General features: G+C 36.9%; 6 protein-coding genes across 10 annotated transcripts in view; 3 read left to right on the plus strand and 3 right to left on the minus strand.

Moving 5' to 3' along the window:
- The window catches only part of LOC111436850 (cullin-1-like), a 6,262-nt gene extending 4,505 nt beyond the window's left edge, over nt 1-1,757 (plus strand). For both annotated transcript variants that reach the window (XM_023074620.1, XM_023074621.1), the window contains exons 16-20: nt 95-256; nt 383-526; nt 636-854; nt 937-1,104; nt 1,200-1,757. In XM_023074620.1, the coding sequence (XP_022930388.1) occupies nt 95-256; nt 383-526; nt 636-854; nt 937-1,104; nt 1,200-1,301 (795 nt within the window). In that variant the 3' untranslated portion in view covers nt 1,302-1,757. The remainder of the gene's footprint in view (nt 1-94; nt 257-382; nt 527-635; nt 855-936; nt 1,105-1,199) is intronic.
- A 747-nt stretch (nt 1,758-2,504) lies between these two features.
- Nucleotides 2,505-4,441, plus strand: LOC111436901 (pentatricopeptide repeat-containing protein At4g15720). The gene has a single exon (XM_023074693.1). The coding sequence runs from the start codon at nt 2,651-2,653 to the stop codon at nt 4,439-4,441; it is 1,791 nt and encodes a 596-aa protein (XP_022930461.1). The 5' UTR covers nt 2,505-2,650.
- An 873-nt stretch (nt 4,442-5,314) lies between these two features.
- LOC111436950 lies at nt 5,315-11,889 on the minus strand. Of its 3 annotated transcripts, none has more exons than XM_023074755.1 (13): nt 11,531-11,889; nt 11,267-11,433; nt 10,675-10,747; nt 10,458-10,585; nt 9,948-10,331; nt 9,245-9,861; nt 8,805-9,095; nt 8,240-8,619; nt 6,926-8,133; nt 6,674-6,831; nt 6,415-6,575; nt 5,997-6,112; nt 5,315-5,870 (listed from the first exon to the last, which is right to left on the minus strand). In XM_023074755.1, the coding sequence occupies exons 2-13, from the start codon at nt 11,426-11,428 to the stop codon at nt 5,649-5,651; spliced, it is 3,900 nt and encodes a 1,299-aa protein (XP_022930523.1). In that variant the 5' UTR covers nt 11,429-11,433; nt 11,531-11,889; the 3' UTR covers nt 5,315-5,648. The 3 variants fall into 3 exon arrangements, with proteins under 3 accessions (XP_022930523.1, XP_022930521.1, XP_022930524.1); XM_023074753.1 differs by having other exon boundaries at nt 5,997-6,139; XM_023074756.1 differs by lacking the exon at nt 5,315-5,870 and having other exon boundaries at nt 6,099-6,185.
- Nucleotides 11,890-14,569: 2,680 nt separating this feature from the next.
- LOC111436858 (sucrose nonfermenting 4-like protein) lies at nt 14,570-20,900 on the plus strand. 2 transcript variants are annotated; one of them, XM_023074630.1, is made up of 14 exons: nt 14,570-14,804; nt 15,091-15,288; nt 15,430-15,517; nt 16,184-16,366; nt 16,526-16,660; nt 16,751-16,810; nt 17,048-17,137; nt 17,414-17,548; nt 18,256-18,400; nt 18,475-18,648; nt 19,228-19,291; nt 19,392-19,461; nt 19,968-20,082; nt 20,196-20,900. In XM_023074630.1, exons 2-14 carry the CDS (start codon nt 15,164-15,166, stop codon nt 20,285-20,287), a joined length of 1,476 nt encoding a protein of 491 aa, XP_022930398.1. In that variant the 5' UTR covers nt 14,570-14,804; nt 15,091-15,163; the 3' UTR covers nt 20,288-20,900. The 2 variants fall into 2 exon arrangements, with proteins under 2 accessions (XP_022930398.1, XP_022930399.1); XM_023074631.1 differs by lacking the exons at nt 14,570-14,804; nt 17,048-17,137 and having other exon boundaries at nt 15,084-15,288.
- A 414-nt stretch (nt 20,901-21,314) lies between these two features.
- The window catches only part of LOC111436816 (transcription termination factor MTERF6, chloroplastic/mitochondrial-like), a 12,582-nt gene continuing 8,090 nt past the window's right edge, over nt 21,315-25,806 (minus strand). Inside the window, exon 3 of the mRNA XM_023074575.1 lies at nt 21,315-21,691. The gene's annotated coding sequence lies outside the window, so the exon portion shown is untranslated. The remainder of the gene's footprint in view (nt 21,692-25,806) is intronic.
- LOC111436817 (transcription termination factor MTERF6, chloroplastic/mitochondrial-like) lies at nt 21,411-23,552 on the minus strand. The gene is made up of 2 exons (XM_023074576.1): nt 22,177-23,552; nt 21,411-21,725 (listed from the first exon to the last, which is right to left on the minus strand). Exon 1 carries the CDS (start codon nt 23,349-23,351, stop codon nt 22,194-22,196), a length of 1,158 nt encoding a protein of 385 aa, XP_022930344.1. The 5' UTR covers nt 23,352-23,552; the 3' UTR covers nt 21,411-21,725; nt 22,177-22,193.

Consider the following 25,806-nt stretch of genomic DNA (forward strand, 5'->3'; position numbering starts at 1 on the left):
AAAAAAAAAAAAAAAAAGATTGGATCGTGTAATATAATTATGTCAATTAACTTATAAACAGTGAATTGCTAATATATTTAAGTCATATGTTTAGGTCACTGATTTGACATTGGCAAGGGAGAACCAAACTAATTTCGAGGAGTATCTGAGCAATAATCCACAAGCTAGTCCGGGGATCGACTTAACTGTTACTGTTTTGACGACTGGTTTTTGGCCAAGCTACAAGTCGTTTGACCTCAATCTGCCCGCAGAGATGGTACGCATTGGTTTTTGCTCTGTATACTTTGGGTACACATATGTTATGGTGTATGCGATAGTTTTTCCTGTGCCTTGAAACTTGTAAGACTTTGATGTATCAAACTATTTGTTCTATTTGTTTCAGGTAAAATGTGTTGAAGTTTTCAAAGAGTTTTATCAAACAAAAACCAAGCATAGAAAACTTACGTGGATTTACTCATTGGGTACATGTAATATCAGTGGAAAATTTGAACCAAAAACGATGGAACTGATTGTGACAACTTATCAGGTAACATGCTTGGAAAAGTTGTTCATACCTCTAATTGGCTTTCCCTAAAAGATATTGTTGTTGATATGATAAATTCTCTGCGGTACTAATTATGTTGTTAAATCTATAGGCTTCTGCCCTGCTGCTATTTAATTCCTCAGATAGATTAAGTTACTCCGAAATCATGACACAATTAAACTTGGGTGATGATGATGTTGTTAGACTACTCCACTCATTGTCATGTGCCAAGTACAAAATTCTTAACAAGGAGCCAAGCACGAAGACCATCTCTCCCAATGATCATTTCGAGTTCAATGCGAAATTCACTGACAAAATGAGGAGAATCAAGGTATACTGGCAGCATCATCGTGTCGGTCGTTTTGTTTGGCATAATGAATGTGGTGTGTGATTCATTTTTGTTGATCATGTAGATCCCTCTTCCGCCTGTGGATGAGAAAAAGAAAGTAATTGAAGATGTCGACAAGGATAGAAGATATGCTATCGATGCTTCAATTGTGCGTATCATGAAGAGTCGTAAAGTTTTGGGTCACCAGCAGTTAGTGATGGAGTGCGTCGAGCAATTGGGTCGTATGTTCAAGGTTAGTTAGTAGTGCATATCACATCTCTTATTTTGCTTCATATAATGTCACTTTTCTCTCCGCTTCATATTGACTGGAACATGAACACGATGCAGCCTGATTTCAAGGCGATTAAGAAGAGAATCGAAGATCTGATCACCCGGGACTATCTAGAAAGAGACAAAGACAACCCCCACTTGTTTAGGTACTTGGCTTGATCTTAATCTTTTCATGGGTGAGAGTCGTGGCCGGTGCTATTCGAGATAGCACGAAAGGCTCATGTTGTAAGCGGCACAATCACGAATATGCTACTGTAGGTAGCCTCTGTGATTCGTGAGCCGTGTTTTCATGAAATGTTAAAACCAGGAGCCCGGTTGTCTGTACATTTTGCCATCCGAACGAGGTTAGAGGCAAGCGCTGTCACAAGGTTCCGTGTCTGTACTTCGGGGGGTGATAATATCTGAGCTTTTTTTTTTTTTTTCTAATATAAAATGGTCCGATAATTCTATGAGTGGACCCTTCTTAGTAAGTGTATTACGAGAGGTCGTGTCGAAATTGGGATGCAATGGGCAGTGTCACAGATGCATTTATGTGCTGTTTTAATTGGAGTGGTTCTGTTCTTTTTATTTTAATTTTTTTTTTTATGAAATATGCTTTTAGATTTGTGGTTTGCAGAGTAACGCAGCTATCATTTCTTTGATAGAAAGGTGTTCTGTTAATTTAAAGATAACTCAAGAATTGAAGATTGAGTTAAGATCTCGATCTCGATAAAGTAGTTTGATCGAATCATGTTGCAATAAGCCAAACAATTTCAAGCTTAATCCAATTTGAGACGTTGGAACTTTTGTTAATCTTTCTATCGATGACCTCAAGAAATACTTCTTATCAGGTTGTTTCCGATAAAAGGAGCTTTTGTTATTGTTTGTTTAATGTGAAATTGCTAAGAATCCGATATTTGAACGTTGGTAGTGTTAAAAGATTTCCTTCTAGTTTCTGCATCGATGCCGCTGACGAAGCAAAAAGACAAGAAATCCAAACGATTCCCTTCAAGCACTTAAACGGAGCTGGAGAGATGCGTTTATAGGCGACGATGTTATAGCCTGCATGCGTCTTCGTCCTTCATGAGGAAGAAGTCGATGACATGGCGAGTTCAATTGAACTAGCCATGTCAAACCAAAACTCCACCCTTCTTCCGTTTTTGCTCAAATTTAACACTTTCTAGATAGGTTCTCTGAAGTAATTTATGTTCCGAAAGCTCGAAAACAGAGGACCCAAATGTCGACGACGAAATAAGTAATCATCTTAGACTTTTTTCAAAAAAATACCCGTAGGAATCACTTGTATTTTAGTATAAACCTTAACTATGCAGGAAAAAGAAAAGTGGTCTATATAAAATATCAACTCGTAAGAAGGAAAGAAAACAGAGACATAATATGGGAGATAAGGCTTTTGCTCTCATGTTTTCATGTTTGAAGGTAATGATTGGACCTGCGAATTGGTTCCTCTTCGCTTAATGGGTTAGTTAAAAACAATACAAAAGTAACACAACACAAACCATTTTTGGCTGATGTTGAAACGAAGTCTTCCTTTTGCCCTCAACGAACGGCCGCCTTTGCAAACCATTGAAAATCTCAGTCACCATCTTCGAAGCTGCAAGGATTTGATATCTTCAACCTCCATTCACTCCATAGCCCTTAAGCTTGGATTCTTAAACCAAACTCTCACCGCCAACCATCTCATCAATTGCTATGTCAGATTCCGTAGAGTTGCAATTGCACACCAATTGTTCGACGAAATGCCTACCCGAAATGTTGTCTCATGGACCTCGCTTATGGCAGGATACGTCGACAATGGTCAACCGAGTATCGCTCTATCGCTGTTCGGGGCAATGTCGAGAACCTCGGTTGTGCCCAATGACTTCACTTTTGCAACCGCAATCAAGGCCTGCTCGATCCTGTCGAATTTAAGAGACGGTGAAAAATTCCATGCCTGTATGGAGATTTTTGGTTATGGAGGGAATGTTGTGGTGTGTTCTTCGCTTATTGATATGTATGGGAAGTGTAACGATGTTATTCGAGCCAGGAGAGTATTTGATTCCATGTCTTGCAAGAACATTGTTTCTTGGACTTCAATGATCGCTGCTTATGCTCAGAACGCACATGGCGACGATGCGTTAAAACTATTTAGGGAGTTCGGTAGCTCGAGTTGGGAACGTCCAAATCATTTCATGTTGGCTAGTGTGATTAGTGCTTGTGCATGCTTGGGCAGGTTGGTTGCGGGCAAAGTCGTGCATAGTGCAGCGATTCGTCTTGGCTGTGATTCGAACGATGTCGTTGCTAGCGTGCTGGTTGATATGTATGCTAAATGTGGGAGTCTCGAGTATTCTGATAGGGTCTTCAAAAGAATTTTAAACCCTTGTGTTATTTCTTATACTTCAATGATTGTGAGCACAGCAAAGTATGGACTTGGGAGACAGTCCCTTGAACTCTTTGAAGAAATGGTGAGAAAAGGGTTGAAGCCTAACCATGTCACTTTTGTTGGTGTCTTGCATGCTTGTAGCCATTCAGGGCTTCCTGATGAGGGCCTTCATTATTTGACTTCCATGTATGAGAAACATGGGATAATGCCTGAGACTAAGCATTATACGTGTGTCGTCGACATGCTAGCTCGAGCAGGCGAGTTAGATAAAGCATACCAGCTAGCAAAATCCATGAAGGCAATGCCTGACGACGACCAGGCGCTGTTGTGGGGAGCGCTACTTTCGACTAGTAGGCTTCATGGGAGGGTAGATATTGCAGCTGAAGCCTGTCAGCGACTGGTCGATGCCAATAGACAAGTCGCGGGTGCATACGTCACTTTGTCGAATGCGTATGCATCGGCTGGGGATATGGAGAAGGCTCAGAGACTTCGAGTTGAGATGAAGCATAGTGGTGTCTATAAAGAACCGGGCTGCAGTTGGGTTGAGATAAAAGATTCGAGTTACGTATTCTATGCTGGGGATGTTATGTCGTGCCCACGAGGCGACGAAGTGTTGCGTTTACTACGAGAGTTGGAACGGAAAATGAAGGACCGAGGCTATTCGAGAGGGAGCAAGGGATTGGTGTTTGTTGATATTGAAGAGGAGGCAGAGGAAGAGAAGGTTTGGTTGCACAGTGAGAGATTGGCATTGGGGTTTTGTTTGATTAGCATTCCTGAAGGACTGACCATAAGAATGATGAAGAACTTGAGAATGTGCAGTGATTGTCACGAGGCTTTCAAGCTTATAAGTGAGATTGTGGAGAGAGACTTTGTAGTTAGAGATGTCAACAGATTTCATCATTTCAAAACTGGGTATTGTACTTGCAATGATTTCTGGTAATTTCTTAGGAATTTAAAAAAAATGCTATGTTTTTTTTGAAGTGTTTTTTTTTTTTTGAAGTTTTTATTGGATAAAGAAGCACACCACACGTTCACTTTCATCGTATACACAATTGCTTTGAACCATGCAATAACGTCACTCATAACACAGCTCTCTCGAGTATAGCATTTTCCACAGGAACATTGTAACAGCCCAAGCCCACCGCTAGTAGATATTGTCTGCTTGGACTCTTATGTATTGTCGTCAGCCTCAAGATTTTAAAACGTGTCTGTTAGAGAAAGGTTTTCGCATCCTTATAAAAAAATGATTCGTTATCTCTCCAACCGACGTGGGATCTTACAATCTACTCTCTTACGATCTCACAATCCACTTCTTTGGGGGCTCATCGTACTCTCTGCACACGGCCCAATGACTGGTTCTGATACCATTTGTAACCGCTCAAGCCCACCACTAACAGATAACTCCCTTACGGTCTTACAATCCACTTCCTTGGGGGCTCATCGTACTCACTGGCACACCGCCCAGTGACTAGTTCTAATACCATTTGTAACAGCTCAAGTCCACCGCTAACAGATATTATCCACTTTGACCAGTTCCGTATGTTGTCATCCTCATGGTTTTTAAATTTTAAAACGGCTAGGGAGAAGTTTCTACACCGTTATAAGAAACGTTTCATTCTCCTCTCCAACCGAGGTGGGATATCACAAACATCCCCAATCAATCATTATATTAACTCATTAAACTATGTTCAAAATCAAGAGTCTACCCACCACAAGAATTCAATGTGCATATTCACAACATAACAGTCTAAAAACACCCAAAAAATGAGAAGAAAAAAAAAGAGTGCTTTCAAGTATAATTTGTACATCTGAATGAAAATGGTTTGCCAAATAAGCAGAAACCACTTTTTTTAAATTGAGCTCCACTTTTAGGAGCTAAGATATTAAGCATTTACATGACCCACAAATGGGTGAAAGAACAAAAAAATCTCAACTCAAGAATAATTATTAAAAAAAAAAATATATTACATTTCGAATTTTCTACTCGATCTCGCTTTTTTGTACACAAGTATTGGTAAGTAACGAACTATGTAAGTTTCCTAACCAGTTATCAGGATGAAGTCAGTTTCAGTGAGAGACCCTTACCTTTCTCAACTGATCACCTCATGGAAGAATAATCCAAGAAAATAACTATTTACATGGCTCACCTAATCTCTACCACCGCAAAAACTTGACTGAGTTACTGTCTGCATAGCAACCCGAACCAACTCTACGAGTTCCCCGACGTCTTGGAAACTGAAATCAATCACCTTTTTAACTGATGCAACATAGTCCACATGTTCTCTTTCAGTGGCACATGAACTAGCTGCTGCCACGAAGGCGCTTTGAGATTTCGCCGACGCCTCCATGGCTGAATTCATGTTGCGTGCCTGCAACACGAAAAAACAAATTCAAAATTATATTTCCAAGACGAAATAGGCATTGAGGATGGCAGGATAAACTTCCGATGTTTGATCTCACAAATTATTCGAGTTCGGGTAGAAATGAGAACTTACAAAGTCGAGGACTCGAGCAAAACTCGTGCAGTTTCCAAAATTCCAGATGTGACTTCCACCAACTCTGTCAGAGGTAATCTTGTCAATAACTCCTTGATTGCTGAAGTTATCGACATCTGATGCAGAAGAAGATGGAGATTCACCTTAAAGAAAGGAATTCATTGGAAGAGACATTGTTAATTAATTGACCTAGTGAAAGATAGAGTAAAGAGTTCCAATAAACCAATAAATATAGAGACCCTATTTCCGAGCAGGCAAGAGTACAACGTTTGAACCAAAAACGAAATTCATAGACGAAACTCGAGAATCCTAACGTGCAAAATGGTTCAAACACGAAATGCATAGACAAAACTTGAGAATCTTAACGTGCAAAATGTTGAGCTCCTGCTGAATGAATATCATATCTTTTCCCTATTACCTTGCACAATTGTACGAAACAACGATTGCATCTCGAGGCGATCTCCATTGACACTTGAGTGTTTATGGTAAACTATCCGCAAGTATGCTACTTCGATACATTTAAAAGCCAATGCGGCTGCAACCATTTCTCGGCGGCCTTGAAATTCAAGGGCACAGATCCTGTAAATGATTGAGAGTTTACAACTTAAAATAAGCCTAAAAGGAATTACAGCTTAAATAGACAAAAACAAGTGATCTAATGATCATTTTTTACTTACTCGCAAAGTTCGGCTGCAATGCCATAGAACTGCATGTGAGTCATATCACCATGCTTGTCGGTCGCATTGTTAGGAGTCTCTAAAAGGAATGCTCCATGAAGATACTTCAGAGCAGATTGAAAGTAGAGCTCATTACTTTCAAAAACGAATCCAGAACCCTATGGAACACATAAGAAAACAACTTTAGTAAGGATTAGAAACAGGTCCGATCTTATCAACAATGTTCAAAGAGAGTAGCAGCAATGAGGGAACCTTGAGGTTATCTGCCTTGTCTTTAAGTTTTTTGGCTTCTTTCAATGTATTAGATGCAGTCTGATCGGAGGATTTCGTTCGTTCTTTTAATGCCTTTGACTCTACTGCATCATCACTTTTAGGGGCATCGGCGGAAAGCTGATGAGAATTGCCCGCCCTAGAAGAAACTCGTAAAGAGTCACCACCAAGACATGACGGTTCTTCTTTGCATCCACCTCTTTCTACTGTTCTCAGAACACCTTTAATCCCTGCTTCAGAATCCCGCCTTCGCTTCATATGAAGTCCAACACCTCTATTTGACCTCTGATCTTCATAACCCTTGAGGTTTCGAGGGGATTTCAATCCTTCAGCACCGACATGAATCGCCTCTTTTTTAGTTAACTTTATGCCATGCTTTTGCGGAATACTTCCTTCAATTTCACCTGTCCCATTTGGACAAGCTGCATTGTGGTAGGAATCAACCTCTGGTACATATGTCGTGCTCTTCTTTGAGCGCTTGGACATTCCATCAGAAGCCTTCAACTTATCAAGCTCCACATCAGACGAGATACTTTTGTCCTTCTCATTAGAAGCCGGAAGTAGAACCTTATTCTCTGTGCAAAACTCGTTCTTGCGTTTCTTGTGGCTCGGTTCCACACTGTCGCCTATATGATTATTGCAAAACCTAGGCTGATCAAGGCTGGATGTCTTAATGGGAGATGATGAAACTGATACAACAGGAGACACTTTCACTGAAAATTTGGCTTTAGTTAAATGAGGTTGAGAAACATTTGATGAGGTAGAGTTAGCTGCCACTGAAACTTGTCGAACACCTAAATTCCTCTTTGGTAACTCCGTACCAGCAGAAGTTTGTCTATGAGTAATCTTATTGTTTGGCATTTTCGGTTCCTTATCCTTGCCGATTTCTTCCGTACCACCAGCAAAACCATTTGACACATTGGATTTCTTTTTCTTATTCAATCTTTCACAAGTTTCTTCCTTTGATAGCACAGGTTCATGAAGTGAACTGTTATGAGATTTTTGAACATCCTGACAATCCTTCAGTTTCCTTTTGTTTGTGCAAGCACTTCTATCATTAACTTGATCAACAGAGGAGATACCAGCTGTTTCTCCCCATTTCTTCGATGAAATTTTCATTTCATTGTCCACGTTCAATTTGTTGTGCATCTTTAAACCAACGTTACCGTGCTTCAGCATAACTTCCCCACCTTCCATATTTGATATAGAAGGATCAGAAGAATATCCAATTATCTTTTAAAAAAAGATAAATCTAGAAGACAAGATTGAATATTTACTTTCTAATGAACAGCTCACCTCTATCAATGGATTTTTCTTTCAGCTGACCTCTGTTCTTTCCCTCTACCAAGTTGTGCAGGTCACTAGAAGAATGATCCCTTGAATTTCTCAATTGATCCGGAGGATTACTGAAACCATTAAGACCTTTATTTTTCCTCAACTCTAGCTGCTGGTTTTTCAGAGAACTTTTGACATGACTCTGATCATTTCTGCTAACTGGATTTTGTATTTCCTTCAAAGTATCTTTCCTTTTTCCTTGCTTTGAAGTATCACGTGATGTTAGTCCATTGGCATGTTTCTGCGAAACATCTCCACTCCCGGGCAATGGTAGCTGGTACAAAGCATAAAGCTTCTCCGTTGTCTCCTCCTCGCTAATGTCACATCGGTTCATCCCAGGGCTATACAATTGCAACAGAGTGAAATGGTAAGATAACATTAGCAAAACAATAGAATAAGAAAATCAAGGAATAAGAGGTCAGAAGAAAAAAAATATATTATCAATAAAGAAATCAAACTTTTAAACATAGAAGCACCATCAACTTAAACTGTTCTTTTTTGTCAGAGAAAAAAACAGAAAACTTACAGCCAATTAAGCATGCTGCACAACCATTTTTCAGGAAGTTTGGGTTTTTTCCCAAAGGGCAAAAGGCGCCACTTTTGGCAACTGTCACAGCATACCCATTCATCGACAGGAGCCACCACTGCTGGTTCAACCACCATCGAGGATTTGGACGTTTTGTTTTCACTGTCATCTGATCTTTTGACCTTTCGCAAGTCACCAGAAGCCCTGTCAATTACACCCTTACTTTTACGGTTTCCATCTAGCCCCGAGCTGTTAAAAGAACCTCTATTGATCGCTCCTGCTTTCTGATTGCTGTATAAGATATAATTAAGTCATTAGTAAATTGAATACAGATCGGTTAAATCATAGATTCAGTATGTAAAACTTCTTTCTGGGTGGTTGTTAGATTTCATTATATTCATAAATTTTAGGTTAATGTACTGAGACTTTTGAAAACCAACCTGTGCCTTCTATTTTCTGATTCAGGAGTGTCAGCATCAGTGTCCTTCCTAATTTTTGATGCTTTACTCCTAAACTCAAAGCCTTTCTCGACTGAACCAGCTGTTTTCCTACTAGCAGTCTGTGGCACTCCTAATTTCTTCTTGCCAACAATTTCAGACTTTTCTTTCTTAATTGATCCTTTGTCTGTGTCTGTTTCTGCTTTGTGCAGTGTAGTTTTACAAGAAAGCTTCTTCTTTTGTGGGTCCAAGTAAGCACTAGGCATCATACCCTCGGAAACAAGTTCGAATGGCAGCTTATTAGAAACGAAACTCTTGCTTTCAAAAGCCTCATTTTCTAATTTTCCATTCACGAGAGTAGTCGTCTCCTTCCCAAGAGAAGCACAAACTTCGTTCTTATAACTGACATGCCTTTCTATATGCCTCACCTCCTTTTTCTTATTCTCAACCAATGTACTGTCGGTCTCATCGGCTAGCTTCGCCAAACCATCTTTTTTATCCTTCGGGAAAAGCACGTATTTGGTTTCTTGAAGCGGTTTTTCTTTTCTTGACAACCCAAGTAGGCTCTCGTGAAGAGGTGATATCAATGCTCCATCAGGCACTGGGAAAGCAGTCATCTCCTGTCCAAAGGAGATAGAGAGAGTGCGCGGTAAGCATACAAATGGCTGTTTGAATTGAAAAATTATAGAATCAGTAGAACCGTCACCTCAATTATCTTAGTCAGAGACTCATCCGGTGGGCATTGAGATATGGGCAGCATCCCTTCATTGACGTCAGAGGTTTTTTCTGATGAAGGTGGAGAGTCATCAAGTCCAAGGCCACTGTATATTGCTGCATTTCTCAATCCAGTACTGTTAGAACCAACTTTAATTCGAAGTTTGAGCGATCTTTTGTCCATCGGACAACCTAAGCTGATTGAAGCTTCATCTTTCGAAGGGCAACTATTGGTCACTTTAGTAGCTGGCAAGCATGAATCTACTCTGCCAGAGATACTGCCAGAAGTTTCCCTTGCATTGTGAGGGGGAATAGTATTGCAGACAACAGCTTCTGGCCTCCCAGGTGGTGGAACTTTAGGATTCTGAGAAGAGCCCTGCACATACACGGCCATATAGCATAAAGAATTTGGGATTAGTTATATCATTTATATATAATCAGTGTTACTCTATTATATTTTTCACATGTAATAGCTAAAATAATTAGAATAGTTTTCGTGTACCTTCAAGAGCACATTATCCGGAGATGGTGCTGCCTTGCATTCTCTTTGTTGATTACTCTGGTGAGGCAAAATGGAAGGACGATGCTCGTATGTAGGCAAAAATGAGCCATAACCACCAAACTTTGACCCTAATAACAATTAGAACCCCATATATTATTATTTTAAAATGCAACGATCATCTCAATCTGTCGTTTTGTGGTCTATGAAAGCAACTCACCTAAGTTTTCAGCTGAAACTCCCCTTTCGAAGTCCTTTTGGAAATGACCAAGAAAACGCTCAATCTTCTCATCCTAAAAATACAAGAAGTGAAGTCTAGTTAATTCAGATGAGCCAAAAATTATGAGTACTTACAAATAGAAAAGAAAAAAAACGGCTAAACTTCTTTTTCCGGGTTACTAGACAGGCCGACCATAGAAAGAAAAGTGGCAAGGTTTTTCCAGAATGATAATTTGGATGCTTTTCAAACAAACGAACTCATAATGTTATACATTATTTAGTTCAATTTCATTTCATTTCAACTGATCAACAATGGAAATTGTTTACCAATTCTTTCCAAGCAAACAAACTAGTAATTTTATGCCCTTCTGAGTTCCACCTAATTCAAGTTCAACTGATCAACAATTTAGTTTCATGAGTTCAATTTACTTCCTTCCCCATGATTTCCCCTTAATCAAACTCTATACTAATGGATACAAACAAAAATCAAAAATCAAAAATCAAATACGCATGTTTCAAATAATTCACTGTGCCAATCAAGAAACAAGTCGCAGTCCGTCAACAAATTCCAACGCTTAAGAGAATACCCTTACAATGTAAGAGAGAGTAATATCAGGGTCAACATCACGGCCACTCTCCTTGTAATAACAAGAAGCTTCGCCATCTTCCATGCCAATGGAATCCTTCATCATCATCATTGGCTCCATAGAGCCCACCATTAGATGTGAACCAAAAACCCTAGTTCCAACAATCATTGTCCCTAAAATCCAGCATCGTTTTAATAAGAAACAAGAACGATAAAACAACAATACTCAGAAACAACTTCTGTCGAACCAAAGTCGGAAACGAAACCTTACTTCGGAGAAGCGGAATCGATATCGGCTTCTCTTGAACAGGACGATCGTCAAATGGCGATCGCACTGTCGATGCTGTTCGAGTAATTCTACAAAAACCCTCCCAAAAACAGATTAATCGAAACGGAAAAGAAAAGGTTCCGTTGGGCTTCTGAGAGTGCTAGAACTACGGAAAATTCCCAGTTGTGGAAGAAAAAAAAATCAATGATCCTAACGAACGAAAATTGGGGTTTGGATTTTGCGGGGGATTTTAGTAGATTCTCAAGTTACAATTTCGTTTTGAGTTTCGGAAATCTTTTCTCCCACTCGCCGCCTGATGAAAATATTATTTCATTTATGACCCAAAATTCCCTACTCCCGGATGCGAGTGGGTTATTGGAGCGTGTAACTATGAATTTTTCCGTTTAAATACTCCCTTGCTCACTCAGTATTACTCTATATCCAAATTCATTAAATAATAATAATATTTTTTATTTTTTTATTTTTAAAAAATTTAATGCCAGCTAATATACCAAAATAATAATTTAACTTTTATTACTAATTAATAATTTAACTTTTGTTAGGAGATTAAATTAAATTCAAGAAAATTGGAAATTAGTAGATATTAGTAAATAAGATTTAATAAGATTAATTCTTGGTTGAATTATAGTTCAAATTTTAATTTATAACTTTTCTACTCACGAGATCAAAATCGTCGTGTTTCTAATTAAAAATAAGCTTTTTATCTAATTTTTTTTGTCGTGTTCTTAATTATTTTTAGATTATTCATAGCTAGCCATAATCAAATTTGAGAGTTCAAACATAGTCGAGCACAAATTTACAAAAGCTCAAACCTTTTCCAAAATATATTTAGTGCGTGCTAATTTTGGTAAATATCAAAACCTTTTTTATTATAATTGAAATATTGTAATAGTAATTAATTTTAAGGATTTTTGCGTTGGTATTAATTTATATGATATTAAAAATGTAAACTAATTTTCGTTTCGTTTCCTTTTCGTTTGTTTCGAAAAATATATCGACCAGTTTCGATTCTTTATTTTTCTACTGATTCTTTTCTGATCAAGATGTATGGATCCATAGACCTATGTGTATTGTGTTTATGGATTAACAAAAATGTGCAAAAGTTCTGTTTGCCTCTGTCATTATATTCCTTCTTTACGTATGTGTGGTAGGATCTATTTGCCTCGAAATTTCAACCGGCTTTAATATATTGGTATTATTTATATATTAGGGTTTCAACCCACTCTAATATATTGGTATTATTTAAATATTAAGTTTGGAGATATCTCTCCTTTCTGTTTATCGATTTTATCATATATATATATATATAGATAATTATATATATCATATATTATATATTGACAGGATAGATAAAAATAATTAAAAGATAAAAAGAGGGCTCTTTTTTTTCAAGCCTTCCTTTTCTATTTTTTAATTAAATATGATATTTTAAAGATTTTCCAAAATTAACAATTAAAAAATTTAGAAAAAACTCGAATTTTTGTTAATTTACTATTGTAATATAAAAATAACCATTTATTTATTTTATTTTATTTTATTGTAAGGAGGGCAGGAGTGAATAAATGTAGAGAGAAATTTTCTTTCCCAAATAAAATAATTTTGGTATAATACCACACTGATAAGATTTAAATTCAATCTAATGGTTGGAATTTTATAATTTTGAATTCAAACTTTCGATAAGATTTTTTTAAATATCATATTTAAAAAATAATTGTAAGAGAGAGATTTAAATTATAATCAAATAGAAAATTAATTTATAAAAATAATAGATTTAAAATTTAAATTAAAAATATATTGTTCAAGAATTTAAAAAACATAAGTATCTCTACATAATCTTAATCTATCGAACTCAATTTAATTTCATAATTATAAAAAATTTAAAAAAAAAATCTTAAAAGGCACTATTTGATAGAGAATATTATATATTTTTATGAATTTATATATTGCATGTTTTCAAAAGTTTTTTAAGTGTTAAAAATTACTAATATATATATATTTTTATAATTAAATTGTCAACGCAAACTTTAAGATGACACTACTTCTATTAAGAATAAAAAAAAAATTCCACAATTTAAAAATAACATGATATAATTAATATTCAAGTTAAAAAATTTATTTTGTATTTATAACTAATTAATTAATATTCAATAAACAGACCAACCAAACTCGATAAAATGAGCTAAAATCGAGAGTTGTGTCATAGATTTAGCTCTTAAAAGTGGAGCTAATTTGGCTCAATCTGACTTCAATTTGCAAACTGATACGTTGAGGGTCGGTTTAATTCAATCACTAGCGTGATCCAGCTGTATTAATTTTCACCACAAACTTTTCATTTCATAAACTCGATGCTATCATATTATATGTCCTTTAAATTATTGTTTGAACATAATATTCTCGTACATCAACTATATACTGTTCAAGATTAAACTGAGTTAAATTTTTTAAACAATTAAATTATTAATCTCCATTAAATACACTTAGAAATTAAGTTAGTTATGATTTAATCAAGGATTATCTCACGTAATAAATAGTACAAGATTTGATGGGTTTTTTTTTAAAAATCAACCATTAATCATTAATTCTACAATTAATTCGGTAAAAAAGAAACCGATTTGAGAATGTTAAAGCTTTACTGTTTTACCCTATTTTATTTAAAAAAAAAAAAAATTTAAAGTTACTACATTATTTTTAATTATTTTAAAAATATTTTACAACTACTTTGCAAATAAAAATAATTAGCATATTGAATAGAATTATTTTTATTCTAAAGTAGTAGCGAGACTTTAATGAAAAATAAATTAAACTTTTGGAAATAAAGAAACAAATTGAAAAGTGAATCTTTTTATAATTTAGATAATTTTTTACAGCAGAACTTGTTACTTTTCACCGTTTCAGGGCGTGGACGAGGTAAATTATGCTCTGGAGTTTTATTTTTATTTTTTAATTTATTTTTATTTTTAATTTTGTTTGTTTTTATTTTTTAATTGTTATTATTATTTATTAATTATAGTATTATTTTTCCCCTCTACATCTCTATCAGACCCGTCTCTCTGTTCTAGGGTTCGAAGTTAGATTCCGATCATATCGCTTCTCCATTTCGAGTTTCTCCCCCACTCTCTATATTGTCTTCATCTAAATTTTCCATTTTCTTTTGGTCTTCAAAAATATCTGATTAGTTGTAGGGTTACGAATTTTTTGTTTTCCAGTTCGCATCTGCATGCGATTCGAATTCGAAGGTGTTTGGCTTCCTATTTTGGTGGGTTCTTGCTCTAGTTTGTCTAGAGCTAGGGTTTTTTTCGGGGGTGGGGGTACAATTCCGCTCCTCGATGTAGGCAATGGGAGTTAGAACTTCTAATTTTTGATTGCCGAAGTCTTTTGTAGAATAATCTGGTTTCTTCGCTTCATTTTACTTTTGCCTTCCACGATTGACGATTGCTTTTGAGTTGAGACTAGCTTGTTCGTTTCGAGGATGAATAGGGTATGAGATGTCAGATTTGTAGATGTCCATATTGTAGCGTAATTTGCTCGAATTGATTTTACAGTGTATTGTGGTTTAAATTAATGGGGGCGCGATAGAAGTTTCATTGCTTGAAGACTCCATCAATTGAGCGTCGGATGTTTGCTTCCAGTATGGATACTGTGAGGGACACAGCTAGAACTGCGGGAACAATGTTAATCCCAATGCGTTTTGTCTGGCCGTATGGCGGAAGAAGTGTATTTCTCAGTGGCTCTTTCACCAGGTGATGTTCAGTTCATTGTCATCTGTACTTCCAATAATTTCTTGCTTGTTTTATTGCTGTGGAACGATTCAAGAAGGGCTATGCATATATGTATTTTGCTGTAGACGATTTTAGTAAATTACAATTGTATCTTTGATGAAGGTGGTCGGAGCTTGTTCCTATGACGCCTATGGAGGGCTGTCCTACTGTTTTTCAGGCTATTTACAGCTTAACCCCTGGATATCACCAGGTCAGATTGCGGTGGTTGCATAAGGCATTTTAAACTGTTCATATATCATTTTTCTAGGGACTCTTCGGATATATGATGAATCTACGCTAACCTTAGCTTTTTGCTGTGCTTAATTTCACTATAATGTTAGATGTCTGTTTAAACATTACAAAATGTTAGTTTAATAAGCTTTGAATAGTTTAAAATGTCACTTAGCTGAAGCTGATGTTTCTCAAGGGAAAAAATGACTTCCTGAAATGAATAAATTAAACAGAGTTATTGCTATTTTGACTTCTCTGGTAAGTTGGTAACTGTGTGTAAATGATCAAGGTCAAAATATGAAAATAAGAGCTATAATATACTGCACTGCGCATGTGTTTTTTGAAAATGAATTTTCCAGTTATTGATTCTGTAATCATAGTTATTCTCGCCATGCTAAGTAATATTGTTGATCTTTTTTTACATGTTCATCTCATCTACCAGCTATTTTAGGTAGTAATGCTATTTTTCTAATTATTTCCAAATTACTGTTCCATGTACTCCAACAATGAGAAATTGTAATGCTGAGCTATTGAGTTGAGATTATATGATGAAAATTTTTATTCAAGATACTATGATTTGTTGTTTTTTTTTTCTTATGTAGTTTGTTATGCTAATGTGCACAAGTAAGGTTTGTTGTGGATGCAGTATAAATTTTTTGTTGATGGAGAATGGCGACATGACGAGCAGCAGACTTGTACTCCTGGTGAATATGGGATAGTGAACACTGTTCGCTTGCCTACAGAGCCTAGCTATGCTGCTCCACCTGCCAATCCAGAGATGACCCCTGGATCTAGCATGGATGTGGATACTGATACATTCCGACGCCTGGTTAGAATTATTTATACGCTGTTGCTCCTTTCATTGTATTTATACGCCGGGTTAAGTTATTGGTGTATAGTTACTTATAGTTACTGGGATTGCGGTGTAAGATTTATACTCTCACTGCTCCTTGTATCAGATAATTGAAATTCTTTGTTTATCATCAAGGTCCGAATAAATGATGGATGGCTGTCAGAGGCTGTGCATAGTGTATCAGAGGCTGATCTGCAGTGCTCCCGTCACCGTATATCTGCATTCTTGTCCACACATACTGTTTACGAGTTGCTCCCAGAGTCGGGCAAGGTTTGAAATGTCAATCTTTTAAACTTTTGTATGATACCATATTTGTACTAAATGTTTTCATCTACTCATGGGAGCACAATTATGTCACAGGTTGTTGCTTTAGACATTGACTTACCTGTGAAGCAAGCTTTTCACATATTGCATGAGCAGGCAAGTTCTTTTTCTCCTTTTCTCCCCTCCGTTTGGTGGGTAGAAAACCTTTGCAATGATTAATCTCTGTGCATGAAGGAGAAAATACAATCTCTCTTTTTGACTTCCCTTTCTTATGCCCTTTGTACAGATGAAATAATTTAGACATTTATTATTTTCTATTTATCACCTATTTAATGTACGTCTTGGTGTTCAAGAGATCTGGATTTATACCTTGTCTTTATTAACTGTTTACAGGGTATCCCAACAGCTCCTCTTTGGGATTTCAGCAAGGGGCAATTTGTTGGAGTTCTCAGTGCATCAGATTTTATTTTAATATTAAAAGAAGTATGTGTAGAAGCATTTCCGACAACCCCCCCCNCCCCCCCCCCCCACACACTTTTTCTCCCCCCAAATTGGATGTTGTAGATATTTTCTCGAAGTCTTTACCAAATTTCTTTCGAGTGTTAGCATGTAAATGTGATTGACAGGATCTAATTATTTTGATTAATCTTGTTGGGGCATCATACATATGACTATAGAATTGTTGCTGTTTCTCATTCATTTATATGTTCGTAGTTTATAATTTCATTCCAAATATACTAATATAAATTTGAATCGTAGCTTGGGAAGCGTGGCTCAAACCTGACAGAGGAAGAGCTTGAAACACATACTATATCTGCTTGGAAAGAGGGTAAAGCATATTTGAACGGTCAAGTGGATGGGCAAGGAAGATTCTTGTCAAGACAATTCATTCACGTGAGTGTAATATGCGGCAAATTTGAATCTTTGCATAAAGTCAGCTTTGGAACGAATTTGTTGCTACTGTGGTTTAATTTATTCCAGAATTTTGATTGGCAGTAATATCCAAAGAGAAACCAATTGATGTTTTCTTATGTCTTCATGTGAATGTAGCCTTTACATTTAACTCAAATTGGAATTGAGTATGACCGAACTTAGATTGCGAATTAACAAATTCTTGAAATATATAACTCATTTTCTTAGGTGAAGTGTGATATCACAACATAAGGGTCTAACTTATGTCGAGATCATAGAACTATTGAACTCTCTTCTGGAGAGATCATAGAACTATTGAACTCAAGTATTGTAGGAAGTTCCTAATTTTTTGTTTCAGAGGGTTGAAAAGCTTTAGCATTGTGTTTAAATGGCTCCTGACTTTGAATCATAGCACTCTCCTGCTTTGAAATATTAATTTAAACTGAAATTGTTATCTCTGATGTCATGATCCATATACACCACCAGTTAATATCTGATGTCACATTATCTTATTAAAGGTGAATTTGCCCTGTTTACTCTTATGTAATCTCTCTTTCAGTTGTTTTCTGAATTTTTTCGATTTAAAACATTTATGCGACCTTTACTAGTTAAAGACTGCTTTATTGACAAGGGTCTTTGCACTAACCTGTCAGAAAGTTGTGTTAACTCTGTTATTGTTGCTTATGTAGGCTGAACCATTCGATAATTTGAAGGATGTTGCTTTAAAGATATTGCAAAACCAGGTGGCTACAGTTCCCATAATCCATTCATCTGCAGAAGATGGTTCATTTCCACAGTTGTTGCATCTTGCTTCACTTTCTGGAATTCTAAAATGTAAGTGTTTTCCAAATTTCTTACATTAAAAATGGAGCTTCCACTGATACTAAGTAATGGGTGTTAGTTTCCAGGTATCTGCAGGTACTTTAGGCATTGTTCCAGCCTGTTGCCTGTGCTTCAACTACCAATTTTTGCGATTCCAGTAGGCACATGGGTCCCAAAAATTGGAGAATCGAATAGAAGGCCATTAGCTATGTTGAGACCTAGTGCTTCTCTTAGCTCAGCGTTAAACTTACTGATTCAAGGTTCACACTCAAACCTTATACTGTAGGATGGTTTTACTTTGGTGATTCAGATAGGTGGCCTTTCCTTATAAGAAGAGGGATCGCTCTCGTGGATAACTGAAGGGTCTTAGAAAAGGTTCTTTCAGATCTGGTCTTCTTTTTGGCCATCCATCACCCCGATCTAGTGCTATAAAATGATAAAGTCCATATCATGAAGTGGGAAAAGTTGTGTAATTGTTTTGGATTTTAAAACTTCAATGACGAATGGGGAGATTGTAATTTGACATTGTCCTGCTTGTTTGATCAAGTTCTTGTCAACTATCTTCATGTCTGGTACATTGGCATATTTCACGTACTCATGGACCACATATTTTTTTTGGATAGTGGTGTGCTTATATTTCCCTGATTGATCTGGTGTGTGGAGAAGGCCATATATAGTCTAATAGCTGGCCTTATGTGGACAGGCTAACTTCAAGAATTTATGATGCATCCATACTTCCACTCTGTTTTTTGGGGACGTGATGTTGCATTTGAAGTTATGATGTATGTTTTATGATTATTTTATTGATTTCATTTGACATAGCATTCTGCAACTTGCAGCTCAAGTTAGTTCAATACCCATAGTTGACGACAATGATTCATTGCTGGATGTATATTGCCGAAGGTTATTTGTTGCCACATCTTTGTTTAGTCATCTTAAATTTTTTAATCAGGTTTATTTGAATGAAAATATGTATTATAATATCATTACTATTTTTTTACAGCGATATAACAGCTCTTGCAAAGGATAGAGCTTACACACACATCAATCTTGATGAAATGACCATTCATCAGGTAACTTGTTCCCATATTCCCTAGTATCTCATTTTAATACAAATCAGTAATATCTAGAGATGTGAGTTGGCTCTCTTTCTCATCTGTTTGTTATTTGTGGGGTTGTACACTGCATAGAGGAGGGTTTTAATATATTTTAAAACTCCATTGGCTGTATTCTGGGGGATTTCCTCTTCCTTCTGTTCTTTAAACGGAGAAAGGAATGGTGAAGTGTCAAACATGCATCAATTTATCGTATATGTATAAGAAAGTAAATTAATGAAATCGATGCAATTTCAATGGTTGTAGATGGCATCGATGATAATGGGAAAGCTTGGGGTAAAATTTCAATGATAGGAAAGGCTTGATTACAAGCTAATCATTGTTAAATAGCCCATCTCATGCCATTGCAATTTTTTCCTAGCCCACTCATCATCTGTTATTTATGCAGTCCATCGATGAATGCACGCCATATGTGCACTCAATATTGAAAATTTTCCATCGTTTTTGTATCTGGTTCCTCCCAGGCATTGCAACTTGGACAAGATTCTTTTTCCCTTTATGAGCCACGGAGTCAACGATGTCAGATGTGTTTGCATTCCGACTCGTTGCATAAAGTGATGGATCGCTTGGCTAACCCAGGTTAGACAATCATCATGTCTTCATGATGAGATTAATTAATTACAGAGATCATTATCTTTTGTGTATGGGTAATTGAACTTTGAAGTAATCCCTCTTCCTAAATGAACTTTCAGGCGTTCGACGGCTTGTAATCGTGGAAGCTGGCAGCAAACGGGTAGAAGGGATAGTTTCACTAAGCGACATATTCAAGTTCTTGCTTGGTTAAGTTAGTTCGAAGACATGACGTAAAAAAGGATCCAGAGGAGTTTGTGCAAAAGAAGATGCATAGAGGAAGATTGTACACTATCATCTGCATAGGTTGCTAGTGATGGGGAAGGAGACTTTGAGTTCTTCATTTGGTTGGATTTATCCTCTCACTTCCATCGCCTGGCTTTTGAAGGATTTTAGGGCGGAGTGGAGAAAAAGAGAGGGCCACAGTAAAAAGATTAAAAAAAAAAAGTAAAAAAAGTACAATCGGGAGGGATTTGAATAGCTTTCGAATTTCTCAAACTCCCCCTTTTCCATTTATCATTATTTATATTATGCTCTGCCTTTCCTGCTACTAATGTAGATTATTGGGAGATGATGATGATGATGATGGGGATTGTTACCAAGCTCTGTTCTTTCATGCGTGAAAAAAGGGAGCATTGTGCAGAGAGGGGAGGGGGCGGGAATTCTGTGCTTTTTATTAACACGTCATTGACTTTTGTATTTCATTTTTTTTTTCCCTTTTTCCTTTTGGATTGAAAATCTTATTGTAATCTTGAAATTAAAGAGAGCTAAGGCAATTGACTCGTAGCAGCATCCCCCATTAAACAAATGACTGGCCCACTCATTTTGTTTCTTCTCTTTTCTTTCCTTTTGTTTGGGGATCAAATCGTTCGTGAGGTATAGGGCCTTATTTATAGCCCTCCAGATATTGCAAATGCTCGTAGCATTCTCTTTAAGTTGCTCCCTAAAATACTTTTGGTATTTTCACTTGAATGGTAGAAGTAATCCAACAAGTCTTACAGAGTTTATAATAGCTAGGCCTCTTATAAAAATACAGCCGACGGTGCCTAAAAGAGGTGGACTGTAAGATCGCCTAAAAGGGATGGATTGTAAGATCTCACATCTATTGGAGAGCTCTCCTTAGTAGACATGTTTTAAAATCATGAAGCTAACGGCAATACATAACTGGCCAAAGTAGATAATATCTATCAATGGTGGTGAAGTAGACAATATCTATCAACGGTGGTAGTATGAGTTCCTAATTGACAGAATCAGATACATTCAATAATTGCTTCAATTTAAACCATTTTCAAAAAGAGATCCTTTCCCATCAGAGTCTCACCCTCTCACAAAGGAAATTGACAGACAATTTTGATGGATGGGGCCTTCAAAAGTTGCATCACTGCCAATTTTCCACCAAAATTCATCAGCAGAATACTACCAGCAGTTACACTACCAGAACAACATCTACGTTTTATAGCCCTTCAACTCCCTTGAAGGTTACTTGGATTTTGTGTCGTCATTTTCTCTTAATCCAACGAGAACCTATTGCTTTGATGGACTTTTTTGAAACTATTTTCAAAAGCATTAGACATTTTAGAACAAAAATTTACAGGCAACTGATTTAAGCTTGCTTCATCAAATGACTCTTGCTTTCTCAAATGCACAATAACCTTGCAAAATAACAATGTGAGATCCCACGTTGGTTGAAGAGAGGAACGAAACATTTCTTATAAGGGTGCGGAAACCCTCCACAATAAAGGCGTTTTAAAATCGTGAATCTCAAAGCAGACAATATCTGCTAACGGTGGGATTGGGCTGTTACACAATTCAGTCTTTCTAAATACCCCTAAGTTTACTATGAGGTCTGGGAACTCTATAGCTATTGGGTAACCAATAATTGACATTTCTGCCAATCCTTCAGCAAACCAACAGACTCTTATAAATCACGGCAGAGCTTAATGTTAATCTAATGTTTATGAGCAATCAAGAATCAGTCTTTCGCAGCAAAAAACTTGTAATGAAACAGAGTAAACTATCAGTCAAGATATTCAGGCATTGCATTTCATGCAGTTTAACTTAGCAAAATTAGTGCAATAAAAGAAAGCTGAACTTGGAACTCACAGTATAAAGTGAAAGCCTCAAATTTCATAATCGATTATCCCACCATCCACATTTTCACGATACAGCTTCGATAGCTGAGGAGCCTCTTTCAGATGAGGATGAACAAACTTCTGCAAGAACTGAGTTTCAGTGTACATATATGGTTTTACCAACATGGTTTTTTTCTTAGTCAAACCTTTCTGAAACAGAAACAGCAGTACTGAAGCTCTTGGAATTGTTCTCTTTTTTAAGCTAAATGAAAGCAGCAAAGGACTCCTGACAATCGCTGCAGTTTCCCAGCCTAATTTGTTGACAAAGAAATCCATTGCCAACATAATTTTTTCCTCTGATAATGTCATACACCATGGATGGCTCCTAAATGCAGCAAGAATCTGTTCTTCAGATAAACCCCACCTCTTGTAAATACCAAGCTTCCGTACCCATGTCGATTTGCTCATTGCTCGTATAGCAAAAACAGCTTGAACAAAGCTAGATTTCGATGGATCAAATCCCATTTTCTTCACATCTTCCAAAATCTCCCTAAACCTGTCTAGAGCCATAGTGAACATTCTCGGCTGGTAAAAAAGAAAAAACACAACACGCGCCTCAGGCACGCCGGCGTCGAGCAACATTCTAACAGATCCGTTCAATTGTTTTTGGTGAATATCCGCAATGATACTCGGAAAGCGTTTGATTGATGCGATAGTTCGCTCATTAGATCCAAGATAACCTTTCAAAAAATCAAAAGCAGGAACCAGATGTTCATCAACGCTTCTCATCAAGATTTTCGGAGCCTTGGAAATAATCTTCGTGACTTCGGAACTCGAAGCACCTCTGGTGTAAAGAAACTCAAGCTTAGGCAAAAGAGTTCCATTCGGATTAGACAGCAGAATCCGAGGGTATTTCCAGATAATGAACGAGATATTAGCAATAGAAAAGCCGTGATTCTTGAAGAAAGAGATCACCAAATCTGGTTTTTCAGGAGAAGTGAAGCTAACGAGCTTTGAAGCAGATGAAGCAGATTCAGGAGACAACGAGCATGAGTTTATGAGATACGAAACCGTAAAAGAATGTGAATCGGAAGCGACAGTGCTGTAGTTGAAGTGGAGTGATTGAACACAGCGGAGCTTTGGATATGGCGAAATCGTGGTGAGATGCCGAACCTGAAGTAGGGTTTTGCAGAGGAAATTAGACATTGAAGCCGAATTTTGAAGAACAACGAGATGTTCTCGCCTGGCCTCACTTAGGCAAAAGGGTGAATTGGACTAGGGCTCACCCAATTTTCAAGCAAAAGAGTGAATTGGACTGGGGCTCACCCAATTTTCAAATTGGGAACAACTTTCAAAACGAGTCAACAGCTTCAATTAGCTTCTCATCTCTTCAGGTTGATTTTTGTGAAATTTCTTATACCCTATTTTTATTTTGTTATTTAAACTTTTAGTCTAACTTAAACCTATACACTCCTCTTAGCACCAAGCGAGTTAAGTCAATTTAGGATCACTCTCAGCACCAAGTGAGTTAAGCTAACTTGTCTAACTTAAATCTATACACTCGCTCTCAGCACCAAATGAGTTAAGTCAACTTGTCTAACTTAAACCTATACACTCGCTCTCAGCACCAAGTGAGTTAAAGCCAACTTTCGAATTAAGTCAACTTAGGATCGCTCTCAGCACCAAGTGAGTTAAGCCAACTTGTCTAACTTAAACCTATACTTACCCTCAGCACCAAGTGAGTTAAGTCAACTTAGGATCGGGTTGCCTACGGCCAAACAACTTATGTTTAAGCCTTTGGGCCCGTTTTGAAAAACCCATTTTGAAAAAAAAAAAAAAAAGAGTGAGTTAAGCCAACTTTCGAGTTAAGTCAACTTAGGGTCGCGTCGCCTACGACTAGACAACTTGTATTCAAGCCTTTGGACCCGTTTTGAAAAATCCATTTTAAAAAAAAAGTTTTAGAAAATGGGACATAGAAATTTGGAATGAAGGCAACATACCAAGCATAGATTTTAGACATGTAGCCATGGACAACACATCTTAAACAAACATGACCGTGGCGCGTTGCAATTTCTTCTTTTGTAGACATATTGAAAATAATCTAGGACGGAAAGAAAAAGACTTCCACAAAAAAAGATTCGAAAAGAATTATCAACTCGAAAGGTTTTTATGCTTGAATAAGAAAGAAAGAGTTACTCGATATGACTGACAAAAAGTGGCCTAGTTGAAGTTCAACTAGTCAATCAATTAAGGGTGATAGCATTCTAAATTTATAACAAGCCTGTACACTAATACATTACAAATCTTTAAATATCAAGTAGTGCAAAAAAAAAAAAAAAAAAGAAGAAAAACTCTCTTTTAACTCGTTCTCCTCTACACCTGAACTTCCTCCATTTCAAATTACACAATACCAACTTATTAATGCTCTAAATGTTCGAATAAATACATGAGCCACAAAGCAATGGAAGTACTAATAGAAAGTAATCAAGCATCAAGTCCATTACCCTCGGAGCTGTCCATGGGGTGAGGCAAGGACGGGGAAGGCTCAATCAGCAACGAGTCAATTACATACACCATTTAACGAGACGATTTGGGTGCAAAAGAAATACAACGTATGAATAATAATACTATCTTCAGAGCCTTATGTGGTGGCGTGCAGGCTACATAATCTTTGTTTCCAAGTGTCTTTCTTCCAGGTCAGGCTAGAAAAACGACGACCCCGATCGAGCAACGACTCCAATCCATTCGTTGTTGGGGAGATCATCCCACAACCAGAGAGAAGATCAGTACTAAAATGTATCCTCAAACAGTCTTTTCCCGAATGATTTGCAGGTCGAATGGAAATCATTGAGAAATCAATTAGCGATGTGTGGGAAAAGATGCACCAAACTAACACACCCGAACTGCAGATCGTGTTTGAAATCTTCGGCAGCAGAAGAAATCTTAGTTCTTTCATCCAGGATAATGTAAGAATATGAAATTGCATCCATGCCACGATTCTCGTCCCTTACTATTACATTTTCTTCCTATTAATGTCAATTCATTTCAAATATAACCAGCTACCCACAGGAGAGATGAGTATAACATACCTCTTCAAACAGATTCTTCGCTACAATTAATCCATGGTTCTATATTCAACCACAGAATCATACTCTTCCATGCGTAATGAACTTCCTGCAAAACATCTGAGAGGAAAACTTTCTAAATAAAAATGGCAGTAGAAAAATGATGAGCATAAAAGATGCAGTCTTGTATTGTGATAAAGAAACAAACACTACTCGCGGGAGCTTTATGAGTGAACCAGTCGTGATTATGTTGTAAAGGAACTCGTGATATTTTAATTTCTTAGGCAGGTGGCCATCATAAATTTCGCTAGTAGGAGGGGATGAAGGCGAGATATAATTTAGTTGTTTGTGCTCAAGTACACTCAAGAGGGAGGTGTCCGAGATTCTCAAAATACTCGACATTCTTCTGTATTTTCTTGTTTGGTAAGTCATTTCATTTCTCTGAATTCTATCAAAATCCATTCCTGCATTTTCTTACTCCATATATAAGAGGGTTGCTCCGAGCAAGTTAATACAGTAAGTCAATAGCCAAGGATAGTCTGGGACATTGCTTGAAAGGAGATGAGGATTAGTTATATTTTTGCATTCGAGCTAGA

The sequence above is a fragment of the Cucurbita moschata genome, unplaced genomic scaffold (genome assembly GCF_002738365.1).
Source record: "Cucurbita moschata cultivar Rifu unplaced genomic scaffold, Cmos_1.0 Cmo_Scf00060, whole genome shotgun sequence".
NCBI lineage: Eukaryota > Viridiplantae > Streptophyta > Magnoliopsida > Cucurbitales > Cucurbitaceae > Cucurbita > Cucurbita moschata.

Excerpts from the sequence above, each read along its gene's own strand:
- LOC111436901 (XM_023074693.1), top strand. The coding sequence starts at position 2,651 with ATGTTGAAACGAAGTCTTCCTTTTGCCCTCAACGAACGGCCGCCTTTG.
- LOC111436950 (XM_023074753.1), bottom strand. The coding sequence starts at position 11,428 with ATGATTGTTGGAACTAGGGTTTTTGGTTCACATCTAATGGTGGGCTCT. Across the intron at positions 9,862-9,947 it reads CTCTGACTAAGATAATTGAG|GAGATGACTGCTTTCCCAGT; the intron begins GTGACGGTTCTA and ends TCCTTTGGACAG. Across the intron at positions 5,871-5,996 it reads TTGCTCGAGTCCTCGACTTT|GCACGCAACATGAATTCAGC; the intron begins GTAAGTTCTCAT and ends TTCGTGTTGCAG.
- LOC111436858 (XM_023074630.1), top strand. The coding sequence starts at position 15,164 with ATGTTTGCTTCCAGTATGGATACTGTGAGGGACACAGCTAGAACTGCG. Across the intron at positions 15,518-16,183 it reads TAACCCCTGGATATCACCAG|TATAAATTTTTTGTTGATGG; the intron begins GTCAGATTGCGG and ends TTGTGGATGCAG. Across the intron at positions 18,401-18,474 it reads ACTTTCTGGAATTCTAAAAT|GTATCTGCAGGTACTTTAGG; the intron begins GTAAGTGTTTTC and ends GTTAGTTTCCAG.
- LOC111436817 (XM_023074576.1), bottom strand. The coding sequence starts at position 23,351 with ATGTCTAATTTCCTCTGCAAAACCCTACTTCAGGTTCGGCATCTCACC.